The following is a 12,823-nucleotide window of genomic DNA, read 5'->3' on the forward strand; positions in this document are numbered from 1 at the left end:
CAGAGAAACAGATCACATACCATGGTTACACTTATTCATGCCATATACATACACTGGCTTCAAACAACAGCACAAGCCTGTTGGTCTATGTATATTTAACCTACCAATAGTAGAAGACAGCTATTTAGCCAATTTTCTAGTGTTTTGGGTGCCATATCGCTTGGTGTTACTTCTCTTATACTCTAAATATGTACAGAAGCACAGACATCATGGGGACTTTCTCCCCTGCGGAATGGAAGGACACCCTGATATCCATTTCTCGGAGGGTTCTCCAAACCCAGTGACTTGACTGGTGACCTTCCAATTGGGACAACTCCAATATCACCTGAAGTCCTTTATATAAGCCAGACCTCATTTACTCACTCTGATTCTGTTTCTTACCGCACTTTCCAACCGAAGTCAGCTGCATCCTGACATTCACTCCTCCCCTGAGACCCTCCTATTGGTGAGTACAAGAAAGTAGTCCCAACCAAATAGCTTATGCTCGGTGTGTATCGCCCGAGAAACATTTTATTATATTCACTCTTCTGTTTGTTGTCTTTGCAACTCCGCACTCTCTTCCTTTTCCTCTTCCTATTCCTCCAGCAACTCTCTTCCATCTTTCCTTTCATCCTTTTACCCACACTCTTCAAACCGATCTTTGCTTCGATCAAAAGTCGTCCCCCTCTTGCCTTCCGTCCATGTGTGAAACCCTCTAAGTCTGTCTCCTTCTATTTCCGCAGGGCTCAGCATCCTGGATCTGAACTATAACGGCCAACCGCACATTCTCTTCACGCGTATTTCGTGTCTACGCAAACATCATGGATACATTTGACGTGTCCAGCATGGGCACTGCCCTTGAGGATGTTACGCACACACAAAATGCCAAAAAGGCTGAAGCTGCTAGTACTGCTCGCGAAAAAGGATGGGTCGAGCCGGAGGGCTACGACTACTCCAAGTACAATACAGCCCCTCCTGGGCCTCCTCTCGCCAACCCTGGTGAGGGCACTGAGCCAGAACAGCGGCAGCAGGAACTCCCCGAGTGGGCGGCCAACGCAGCTAAATACGAGTGGAAAGATGAGTACGGTGACGTTGGTCCTGCCAACCCAGAGCTCGAAGAGATGCTCTTTCGGAGTGAACTCATTAATCGAACTGGTCTTAAGATTGGAAAGTAAGTAGATGCATTTGCTGGATACTGGCACCAAAAGCTGATCTTCACAGTCTCCAAAACATTGAAGTAGTTGCTGAAAGTCGAGAGCGTCCTAATCCAATCAAGAGTGTGAGTCTGTTCAACATTGATAGTACATCAAGGTCTTACAGTAGTTTCAGTTCGACGATGCCGGACTGCATCCTATTGTGCGCGAGAACGTCAAGCTTTGTCACTACGATATTCCGACGCCAATCCAGGCGTATGCGATCCCTGCTGTTATGACCGGCCACGACCTTATCGCCATTGCCCAGACTGGTAAGTAGTTGGGGATATGTAGAGACTCAACAAGCCACTGACAAACCTAGGTTCCGGAAAGACCGCAGCCTTCTTGATCCCTGTCCTGTCGAAATTGATGGGAAAGGCAAAGAAACTTGCTGCTCCACGTCCAAACTTGGCAGACGGCTTTAACCCCATCATTGATGCCGTCCGTGCAGAACCTCTGGTCTTGATTGTTGCACCTACCAGGGAACTGTCGACGCAGATATTCGATGAAGCACGCCGACTATGCTATCGCTCTATGTTACGTCCTTGCGTTGTGTACGGTGGTGCTCCCGTACGTGACCAGAGAGACGAGCTGCAGAAAGGTTGCGACATTCTCATTGGCACACCTGGAAGGCTTTTGGATTTCATGGACAAGCCTCATATTATGTCTCTCCGCCGTGTCAAGTACGTTCTTTCTCTGGAATTTTTAGAATGTGACTGATGCATAACCAGGTACACCATCATAGACGAAGCAGATGAACTTCTTCTTGCGGACTGGGAGTCTGACTTCAACAAGATCATGTCGGGTGGAGGTAAGTGCGAAAGTACGGGTTGATCTAACTGTGATGCTGATGAAAAAAGATGTAAACGAGGATGCGGACCACCGTTACATGATGTTTTCCGCAACATTCAACAAGGAATGCCGTCAGTTGGCCCGCAAGTTTCTCGCTGATGACCATGTTCGTGTTCGTATCGGACGTCCTGGCAGCACTCACATCAATGTGGACCAGACTGTAAGCTATTCACCCGGAAACTAAGATTGTATCCCGTATACCTGATTGACAAACCATTCAGATTGTCTACTCCGAAGAGCATCTCAAGAAGCAGTGCCTCTATGATCTGCTTCTGGCGATGCCCCCTTCTCGTACCCTGATCTTTGTCAACTCCAAAGCACAGGCAGATCACTTGGACGACTACCTGTACAACATGGGTTTGCCCAGCACCTCCATACATTCAGATCGTACTCAACGCGAGCGCGAGGATGCCTTGTAAGTACTCTTGCGCCTTAAACAGAGTAGCCGGTCATTGAAAGGAGAAATAGACGTGCTTTCCGTACTGCCAAATGCCCCATCCTCGTCGCGACAGGGGTTTCGGCTCGTGGTCTTGACATCAAGAACGTCATGCATGTTGTCAACTATGACCTTCCTCGCCAGGCCCACGGCGGCATCGTTGAGTATGTCCATCGCATTGGTAAGTACTGCAACGAGTGGCTCATATCACCAGAATGCTAACCATGGACAGGACGTACTGCCCGTATTGGGAACGAAGGACTCGCTACTTCTTTTTACAATCATGACCGCGACTCGGACCTCGCCCCTGATCTTGTTCGGCTTCTTCTTGAAACCAAACAGAAAATACCTGACTTCCTGGAGTCCTACAAGCCTGGCGATGGTGAGAATCTCTTTGAGGATGATACCGACGATGAAGACGGAGAAGGCGGTGGCGAAAATGCGAACGAGGGCGCTGAGAGTAGCACCTGGGGTGGAATTCCCATGGGTGACACCGAAGATGCCCCGGCCGCTGCCGTCAACTACGACTTCTAGTCAACCTTTTCAGACTCTCCGACAGTCGACGGTTGCCTATCTTCACCACTGGTTTGGCTGAGTGTCTCCAAGGCTGTTGGGTGGCTGGGGTGTACTGGGGAATACTGGTGATGAGTCGACTGGGGTAACTTCTGCGGTTTCACGCCATCAAATGCTTTATGCAGTGCAGGTTACTGCGGCTTCCAATGTTCTACAGGTTCAGCTCCATACGCGGGAGACAACAGCGGGCCGACCTTCTTAGCCTCGATAATTCCCTGGAAGCCTGGTAAGTGGTCACAGGAAGTTGTCTCCTCTTACTTTAGAATTTAGAGGGTACGATTTTAGGGCTTCTTAACCAACTACTGGACCGGGGGGAGGATTCGGGTAGTGGAGGGAAGGTGGCTTTGTTTTCCTGTATGGCTAGACCTAGAAATTAATATGTATTAATCTTCGACTCCAGTGAGAGCAGTCGTAACCCCATTGAGGCGTGTCCGTCTATCAATCGCTCCTTCCGTGTAAGGTGAGTATCCATGTCACCATCATTTGCCTGCAAAGTTGAGCAAGCTGACAGTCGTGACACAGATCCACCATCCACCACCATATAGATACAAGTGTGAAGCTATCACAGTCCATTCGTTCACTGTATATCATACACTGTCCATCCGCTTCATAACAGCAACCATGCATACTCTCTATCTCTACACCATCCTCGCTCTCTTCTGGTCCACCCTTACCACAGCCACAGAAACCACCCGAACACCCCTCCAAGTGACCTTTCTTCCACCCACGACTAACAACACCCCCATAATCGTCGACACCTTCACCCACCCCGACAAAAACCACCTTGGATCCTGGCACGGTGCCCTCGAAGACCTCACCGTCACCCAGGGACGGGACTACATCGAACTGAACGCCTCAAACGCTGACCAAACATACCACAGCCAGCTCTCCTCAACAACATGTTTCGACCTCACCCCCTACAAAACCTGGATCCTGCACATTGTCTACTCAGGCCCACCAACCTTCAGCGTCTCCCTCCACCAAAACAATCCCTCCTGCAACCCATCGTTAAACCCTTACCCCGAAACCAGTGACAGCATCGAGGCGTCCCGCTACACTGCCAAACCCCACTGGCACCACCGTAAACCAAAGAAGCAAAAGCCACAAGACCTCTACGTCCCCCTCTCCCACTTCACTATCGACCAGTCCCACGTCCTCTCCATCTCCCTTGGAGGTTTCTATCCACCGTACACGCGCCCAATAAAAGTGTACAAGGTCGAGCTAATCCCGGCCCCACCACGCGGTGTTAAAATTCCAAAGAAAAAACAGCCGACGGGGCAGCTGAGACTCCGGTGCACAAGACCTGGTTCGTTTGCTTTCGGGATCGATGATGGTATACCCATCTTGCGGACGAGGTGAGGGAGATATTGGAGAGTGAGGGCGTGCTGGTTACATTTTTTGTTGTGGGGGGTCCACTTAGGGATAATAGGACGGGGTTTGCGGATTTTTACAGAAGGATGGTGGAGGGTGGACATCAGATTGCGTTACATTCAGATGCACATTCCAAGTGAGTTCCCCGATCTCAATTTTCTTCATAGTTGTTTGAGGTGTTGGGGGTGGGTAGGGAGTGGGTGAGCATGATGATATGATAATGCTAATGAGTGACAAATGTAGGATGGAAGGAATGGAGTCGACGAAGGCTATAGATGACGATATTTTCCGAAATATCGCTACATTTAAGGATTTGCTTGGGGTAGAGTGTACGTATACATGCACTTATACCCATCCATCCATAATCTGGAAGAACTACACTCAAATCACCATCGACCCCCATGCTGCCTAACCTACCATACTCCCCTAGAACCAACAAACTAATAAGCAAATAGCCAGCTACTTCCGTCCCCCATACGGTACTATCGGGCCCCGCACGCGCCAAATCCTCGCCAAGCGCATCAAAAACCCCCAAATCATCAACTGGAGCGTCGACATCGAAGACTGGAGGTGGGCAGACTCCGACACACCCGAGCGCCAGCTGAAGGCATTCTACCGCGATGTCGACCGCGGTGGGAATCTGGCCGTGCTGCATTATCTGAGTAATTCGACCGTGGGGTATTTTCGGGACATTATCCACTATGTTCAAGGCAAGGGATTGAAGATTATGCGTATTGATCAGTGCCTGGAGGATCCCAAAGCTCCTGAGGTTTTGTAGGATGATTGGGTTGGTTTTCTGCGCTTCTGTAAAGTTGTTCAATTGGGTGTTCTTGGTGGGTCAGTTGAGTTTAGTGAGTTTGTAAAGTTATTGGGCCATGGGGTTATTGCTGGAATGGTTGCTCTTATTGTGGTAGGTGAGATTCGCTAGAATTGATGTATTGAATGAAACCATCGACAACTCCTACCATGCAAGACGAGACCCAACACCGCCCATAGAAACATATCAGAAGAAAATGAGCACAGCGAGAATGGTAGTCTATAGTATACATCCAGCCAGGAGATCAGCATAAACCAGCCGGGTCCCATTCTGACAATCAACATCGAGCTGTAAGAGAGTATAACTCCAGTCCATCACGTTCGACCTGCGAACTGCCAATGCATCACCGCCAATGCGCGCAAGAAACAGAAACATGTATAGAAAAAGAAAAAAAAAGTATAGAACAATCACGCAGCACCCCACTCCACACTCGTACAAACCGGCGCCTCACGCATCATCTCCTCGATCTTCTTCATAGCCCATCCGGACCGGGCCCCCGAGCTAGCCGTGCCCAGTTTGGGTGTCCTGCCGGTGAAACAGGATTTGGAGCGGAAGGAGAACTGTGCGCAGTCGGGGTTATCCTTGCAAAAGGATTGGCATTCGTCAAAGGTGGTAAATTCCGAGTGCTCTTCGTCGGAGAGATTGTCCCAGTTGTCGCGGTATGAAGAGAGATTTGGGTAGATGAGTTCTTTGAAGACGTCGCCGTGCAGGAGACGTGTGGCTTGTTTCTGTTTTAGGGATAGGTTAGGTGATGGTCAAGATGGAGGGTGAGAGGAAACTTACCTCGTGCCATCGGCGTTGTTCGAAATTGAACAGATCTTGGACGTCGCGTGCACTCAGATGGTGGAATGCGACAGCGGGGAAACACCAGGGTCGACGGTAGAAGGCGGTCGTGAACTCATCTAGTTCGCCGATGTTGGTGTTCTGCAGGATCGGCCAGGAAAAGTGCAATGGCACGCCGACGTCGGCCAACACTTTGCCCAAGACGCAGTCTCCAGCCCAATGAGCATCCGTGTACTCGTTCAGCTCGACGTTGCGCTCTGTGTACTCCTTTGCGACTCGCTGCATGGCCGGATTTGAGATGGCGAAGCCCGAGCCGCCGTGGGCGAATATGACATCGGCAATCTGGGTCTCAGTGCCGATGTACCACGGCTTGGACGCATCAAAGTGCGAGAGCCATTCGAGCAACGTCCCCCATGAGTAATACGTGTCCGCTTCCATGAAGACGTACCATTTTGCGTCGCCCTTGTAGCGGAGCGTTTCCTGGACCATCGGCAGAAACTTCCACTTATCTAGTTTCCAACCCGGGTTGTTTGGCTTGCCGATGGCCGAGTTAGCCTCGTCGGCGAAATCATGTGTTTCCAGGCCCGCTCGACCCATCTGTACGAGGCGGTTGTAGATGCTAAAGTCGGGGACGGTCCCTTTCACGTCGGGATCCATATTCCGGAAGGCATCGTGCACTTTGATCCCATTAATTTCCTCCTCGAAGTCGGAAAAGATCACGTAATTCGGGACGCAGCGCAGGGTGGTCTGGAAGTGCACCGGGACCTTGTCCAATGCCTCGGTGACACCTGTTTTCAACACAACCAGCACGTCTTCCATACCCGGGAGGGGCGGGCATTCGACCCGGCGGCGTTCATGGGTAGCGGTAGGGTGGAAGCTCGATCGAAGGCCGGCGAAGTGGTAGAGGAGGAAGAGACAGAGGACGGAGGTGATGGCGGCGATGCGACGGAATCGACGAGGAAACATCTTAGCGAGCGAGCGAGGAACGCTCGTCGAAGCTGCGGACAGCCTCCACACAGAGTACCTGGGGAATTGACACTAAAAGAGCAAGATTATACCGTTCCTCCAATTCGATGGAGAACAATCTACCATTTTTCGTTATTCCCTTTACCTCAGCTGATCGATTGCGATGAGGGATTCAAGAACCGATGAGGAATGTAAAGCCACAACAGTATAGACAGAAAAGGAGACGAAAACAAACGAACAAGAAGAAAAAAAAAAGTTCAAACAGACAAGGGCAAGCAGGGCCCCAAGTCCCGAAGATCGACAAGAGACAAGCAGGTACGGCAGGTCGTTCGTTAAGCGGCAGAGTCAAAGAACAGCGGCGGAGGGATGATCGACCCACTAGGATCTCAATGACGCGTATGGGCGCAGCTCAAGAATGAGACACCCCTGCTGACAGTCAAACTGAAACAGCTCCATTAAGCTGTAACCAACCACCCGATTGAGTCTCCCCTGTCTCGGAGCTTTCGGGAGTCGCAATTAGTTGTGATATCCAACATGGGTTCTCAAGGAAGGAAGAGACCGATACCTCCAAAGTACTTGGTGGAGAAAGAAAGAGAGTCACGGACGCGGTAACGAAACGGTATGGCTGGTATCTTTACCCTCCCAACCTGGTAATCATCGTCACGGATCGCCGTTGAATGCTGCCAATCTCAATCTGAAGGGCGTCATATCGACAAAATTAATTTAACTTGGTTCCTACTTTAAATAATGGACATGAATTATGAACGAAAAATAATGCAAGATATCAGTCTAATAGATTAAACCTCCCCATGCAGGTACAGTGCATACTGTACAGGAGAAACATGGTACATACATGGCTATATCAACTAAGCCTGGGCACCATGTTTCGCGATCATGTTTGAGTGCAGCTTGACTAGCTCAGGGATGATCAGCGCTTCAATCTCCATGCCCTCGTGGCTGCTGTCTTGCCCCTGTGCATAGTCCCCACCGGTTTCCCCGTTCTTTGGGGCCGCTGCGCCCCCCGCTGTCTTTGCCTCGGCCAGTCCCACCTGCTCTTCTGCTCCAGAAATACTCTTGCTGCGCTTAGACTTCGGTACCCGAATCCAGCGCTCATAAGGGGCTTCAGGGGTGACAAACACCACCTCCCACTTCCGTGTCGACAGCAGGTTGCCTATCACCAGATGATGCGCATACCGTTGGAGTGCCGTCCGTGCTTTGTACACGAGCAAATTGGGATCAGTCTCGAGCTTGAATGAGACTACCATACTTCCGTCGGGTGCCCACCCGTCCACCAGCTGATGCAAGAATTTCGGCACAGGGTCCAAGTCGATGATCAGCTTTTTGCTGTGGGTGGGTGGCTGGGTCTCCTGGGGGATTCCGCCCGTGTAAATATCTGACGGGTCAATGGCTTCCTCGTTGTTCAAGTTCTTAGGCAACTCAGAGGACTGGATCTTATGCTCTGACATCCGATCGCTCGGGATGAAGAAGTCGCTAACCGCCGCGGCGAGGTAGAAGAGGGCATTGGGCCCCAGGGGTTTCATCAATGTGGCCAACGATCGCAATTCAAATAGATATTCAGATACGGTGGTGAACGGGAGCAGGAGCAAGCGGTTATGTTTCTTCGCATACCGATATTTCCTCAGCACATCTCGCATCTGGTCCTGGTATTCGCTGTGGACCACGATACGCCCGTGATCAGATTCCGCGTTACTGGCGGGGGGCGCTTCGTCCATGAAGTCTAGGAAGCAATTGGTCGAGTGGCTGTAATGACGAGAATAGGGCAGTAAACTGAATTGACGATGCAGGAAAATCACGGCGTATCCCGCTTCGAGGAAGTACTCGGCACTCGTGGCACCTCTTGTTCCGGCGGAGAAGTTGTCGATGCTGGGAAAGACAAAAGGTCATCAGAGAGACACTCTCCCCGGGTCAAGTAGGCTGCTTACAAGCGAACGGTCTGGTTCTCCAGAGGGACCGTTGTGCCTCCCGACGTGACGAGAACGAGACGCCTGTTGTCCTCGACATGGTAATTGATGAAAGCTCGAGCGAGGGCCTCGTGTTTTGGGAGAGCTTTTGGCGGAGGATAATTGTTGAAGTAGACTGACTCTGCTTCGGCAGGAGTCATTTCATGTGTGGGAGCAGAGGCCATGTTGCAAGGTAATCAAGACCGGGGCTACCGGGCCTTATTTTTCGAGTATGACGATGCTAACGGCGGTGTCAGAACGGTGTCATTTTTCAAACAATAGGGATTTTCAGGTGAATTGAAAGAGATGGCATGTAAAATTCTCGGCTGTGAGGGATATTATGCACATAAACAAAAAACAAAAAGAAACAATTGAGTCACGAACAGAGGAAGCTGGGCCTTATCTGGAATGCTACTTGGTACTCCGGAATTAGTCCTCCGGAAACTGTAGGTGCCTCGGTCTGACGTGATACCAAAAGGGCTCAATCCCACCACTACGGCAATGTTCTTTCGGATCGTACCAAAAGCCACGGGGTTTTCACCAGGGGAATATATCGTGAAAGTATGGTTTGATGTGATGCTGATTTCTACAACGTTGTCTCCATCACGCCCACCAAAAAAGATGCCGAGGGGCAATTGGGAGGGGAACTTTCACTCACCGCCCGCAACAAATGACGCAGATGACAGCTGATCCTCCAATCATATCGCTCCGGGCCAGCGGGCGATCACGTGGGCGGGATTTTAACCTTATCTAATCTTAGCATGCCTCAGGTTGCAGGAAATGGTTGAACATCAACAACGTTGAGCCCTAAACAAAGAAATTGTTGAGGGTCAAGACAGGATCGCAGATCTCCGTGAGCTAATGAGTCTAGAATACGACTAAACCATCCAAAATTGGTGTGCAGTGAATGATGTTGGTACTATGAATACCGTCGAAGATAATACTATCTTCAAAATGAACGGCGCCATAGCCAATGCAAAAAATATATAACGGGTAAATTGCACATCACATACTTGCGAGTGAACTTATCATCGAGGTACTATATTGTTATGGAAAGGTCTCGGTACCATTGGGTGCTGGGAAAAATAAAAATCCCCATAAAGATTATGAAATTGACAATAGGCCTTTCATTGCATAGCATTGCGGCTGATATAAGGTATACAGGAGCCATATCTCGATACTCTTGATCGTACGCAGCCTGCAATGGTCGCCTATGCTGAAAATATTGATGTAAAGTAGCTGATTGACTCCAATGGTATGGTACAAAGTATGATTTGCGTGCTCTTGTAAAAGTGAACAATTCTACACGTACATTTGTTATTATGCAAGGCATGTTATCGTCCGCTTTCCGCACTGAGGACAGAAAGTTATTTGGCACAGCAGCCATGTGCGTCTCGTCCTTTAATATATGGAAAATACCTTGCATCCCAGTGGTATTCAGGTTTTTGACTCTTGATTGGTAGTCGTAAGGTGTTGCTCATAAGGCGCTTGTCGACGTGTGCACACTCCAGGGAGGTTCTTGAAAATCAACGATTTACATTGACTAACACAATCAACCATCAAAATACCGACTCCGTATTGCCTGACTGATCGTACTCATGCGACTTGCCATACCACCATGTTGCATATTACTCAGGAGAGCCTCCTGAAGTGCCGATTCCGTAACACTTGTGTCTATCGATGGCAATATCAGTACCAGAGGGATTAAGAATGAAACAGAGAAACTAGAGACTCACCATCAAGTTCACTGAAGCTACTTTCCATACTCGGTGTACCATCACTCGTGTCCCTTCCGGAATTATTCATTCTCCGAGGACTGGCACGAGCCAGCTCTGCCGTCCGTCGGGGACTCAACGGTGATGGAATACTATTCACTCGACGTTGGATTGCCACTGGAGCCCCTGAGCTAACTGAGCTCGTCGATGATTCGGTCGTAATGGATTCTCTCGAAACCGGACTCTGCTCTGACGTGCGGCGTCGTGCTCCCGTTTGATCTTCACCTTGCAACCGGAGAGTTTCATTGAGATCCTGTGCTGACGGGTCCCGTGCAGCTTCAGGTTGGGCTCGGGAAAGTGGAAGAAACGCGGGTGGATCATCCTCGTCTTCTTCGTCGTCGTCGCGAAGACCAGGTCGATGTGTGGAAAATTTGCCGAATCGTCGAAATCGTAGTCCTCGTCTACTGGCTAGCCCGTCGTCTTCATCTGACGAGGATGAGGGCGAGCTTGAACTTAGATCCTCTTCCTGAAGGGTGGGCGATTTGTGTACTGGTGCCGGTGGAACTGGAGCCTGGTCCCGCTTGCTTGCTGATGAACGCCGGTTGACGCTCTCCCAGCGTGGATCTCTGAACTCCGCAGGGGTTTCCGTGCAAGGCGATTCCTTTGAAATCTTGATTTGGTTTACTGTAGTTGCCGAGCTTGTGCGACGTGGCGGGGGACCTGCAGAATGTTAGACAAGTATTCGCTTCCATGGTTTCTGAGCTCATATAGTCACGATCTCTTGGGAATAGACTTACCTCGTTGGGGAAGAGTATCTTTTTGTTGTGAGGATAGACGACTCGGAACTCGTGGGGCTAATATATATGAGCTGATGGCACACACACAGCCCTGCAAGACTAGCTTACCTGCACCAAGGCCACCCTTGGCTGATTGGCCGCCGAGCGCTGTGCTTCCGGATACAGAACCAGGCGCAGGGGATGGGGAGCTCGACTGAGTGGTGCCCACCTTGCGCATCTGCGCGCGGACCTGGGATAGTTGACGATCATACAACCATGCTGCCTGCTGAAGGAGAAACTGCAGAGTTACATCGAATCGTTCCGCTCTGCAAATAAAAGTCAGCAGACACGAGCGTTTCACTCGAGGATGTGAGCATACAATGCTTTCCCTGTGATCAGTTAGTATAATGGAGACACAAATGTCTTGTGCAGATATACATACAGTCTATATCATCACCCTTCGAGGGCCGCGATAGTAGGTCCCAGAGAGCTTGGTCTTTCGCTGCGTTCCACTCAGCCTAGCGCAGTCAGTAAATAGTTTATGCAGGTTAGCCGAGAAAACACTTGCAGGTGGAGGATCCACAAAGTCGCCCCGAGGAAAAGGGAGGCGTATGAAACTGTAAAGTTGGTATCCCCGGACTGATTAAGAGACGTCATCCTGCGGTTGTTGTTCCGGCGGAGATAAGCTAGTGTTGGCGGTGGAGCTTTTGGACGATCAGTTAGACGCAGTTTTTGACTGTATTATGCTCATCATACTGTAGCCCCTCTCTCTGCAGTTACAATCCAGGTACGCACGGAGATAAGTCGATGCTGGCAAGTAGATAGTGGCGGTTGGATCATCTGGGTGATTGTTTGTAGTTGAATGGATGTCGGGAAGTGTAGTCAGACGCCAAAGCATGTGCGTCGCAATAATAATAACCCGTCGTGCATCTTGACCCAGACAGCGGGGACAGGCGTTATTTGTGGTATCTGTGAGTATTGCCACAATTCTCACTCCTGTCCACGTGAGTCTTCCGAAAAGAGTAATTAGTTATGATACCGTGGACCAGCAATGTGATCTGACCGAGCCCTATCGGTATAATTTTCTTTTGCACGGCACCTAACCACGACCAAGGGATATCCGGAGCACTTCAAAATGTAGAAGAACATTTTCTAGACGGGCCAAGGCGTCATCATTTTGTGTTTACACAGCCCCGTGTACGAATCTTTGGTTCGCAATTTGGACTCAGGACACCGTGCACTTTTCCCACCAATCCTAAACTAGTGGATTGCTGGTCTCTCTCCAAGAGCCATTCGACCGTCCAAAGCCATTTGGAGCTCGGGTGGCTGATAAGCCTTGCACGAAGCGCTCAGCTATTCTATAAGTTCAGGAGTTGAGACGCTCTGAATCGGTGAGATTTT

General features: G+C 50.0%; 5 protein-coding genes across 5 annotated transcripts; 2 read left to right on the forward strand and 3 right to left on the reverse strand.

The window, feature by feature from the left end:
• Positions 1–800: 800 nt before the first annotated feature.
• On the forward strand, positions 801–2,994 carry ANOM_008668 (DEAD/DEAH box helicase; the record flags this gene model as incomplete). Its single annotated transcript, XM_015553924.1, has 9 exons — positions 801–1,150; positions 1,201–1,258; positions 1,309–1,444; positions 1,495–1,855; positions 1,904–1,983; positions 2,033–2,184; positions 2,246–2,439; positions 2,493–2,641; positions 2,693–2,994. The coding sequence occupies 9 exons, from the start codon at positions 801–803 to the stop codon at positions 2,992–2,994; spliced, it is 1,782 nt and encodes a 593-aa protein (XP_015402891.1).
• Positions 2,995–3,654: 660 nt separating this feature from the next.
• ANOM_008669 (polysaccharide deacetylase family protein) lies at positions 3,655–5,182 on the forward strand (the record flags this gene model as incomplete). The annotated part of the gene is made up of 4 exons (XM_015553925.1): positions 3,655–4,388; positions 4,528–4,540; positions 4,598–4,733; positions 4,860–5,182. 4 exons carry the CDS (start codon positions 3,655–3,657, stop codon positions 5,180–5,182), a joined length of 1,206 nt encoding a protein of 401 aa, XP_015402890.1.
• A 446-nt stretch (positions 5,183–5,628) lies between these two features.
• On the reverse strand, positions 5,629–7,199 carry ANOM_008670 (glycosyltransferase family 31 protein; the record flags this gene model as incomplete). Its single annotated transcript, XM_015553926.1, has 2 exons — positions 5,629–5,949; positions 6,005–7,199. Coding segments are annotated over 2 exons (1,329 nt in total), but the record flags the coding sequence as incomplete, so codon positions are not given.
• Positions 7,200–7,836: 637 nt separating this feature from the next.
• ANOM_008671 (phosphopantothenate--cysteine ligase CAB2) lies at positions 7,837–9,116 on the reverse strand (the record flags this gene model as incomplete). The annotated part of the gene is made up of 2 exons (XM_015553927.1): positions 7,837–8,854; positions 8,914–9,116. The coding sequence occupies 2 exons, from the start codon at positions 9,114–9,116 to the stop codon at positions 7,837–7,839; spliced, it is 1,221 nt and encodes a 406-aa protein (XP_015402886.1).
• Positions 9,117–10,483: 1,367 nt separating this feature from the next.
• Positions 10,484–12,079, reverse strand: ANOM_008672 (multidomain presynaptic cytomatrix related protein; the record flags this gene model as incomplete). The annotated part of the gene is made up of 7 exons (XM_015553928.1): positions 10,484–10,605; positions 10,668–11,366; positions 11,444–11,500; positions 11,552–11,748; positions 11,802–11,811; positions 11,865–11,940; positions 11,987–12,079. 7 exons carry the CDS (start codon positions 12,077–12,079, stop codon positions 10,484–10,486), a joined length of 1,254 nt encoding a protein of 417 aa, XP_015402887.1.
• Between the last annotated feature and the right edge of the window lie 744 nt (positions 12,080–12,823).

The sequence above is a fragment of the Aspergillus nomiae genome (genome assembly GCF_001204775.2).
Source record: "Aspergillus nomiae NRRL 13137 chromosome Unknown contig00392, whole genome shotgun sequence".
Taxonomy (NCBI): domain Eukaryota; kingdom Fungi; phylum Ascomycota; class Eurotiomycetes; order Eurotiales; family Aspergillaceae; genus Aspergillus; species Aspergillus nomiae.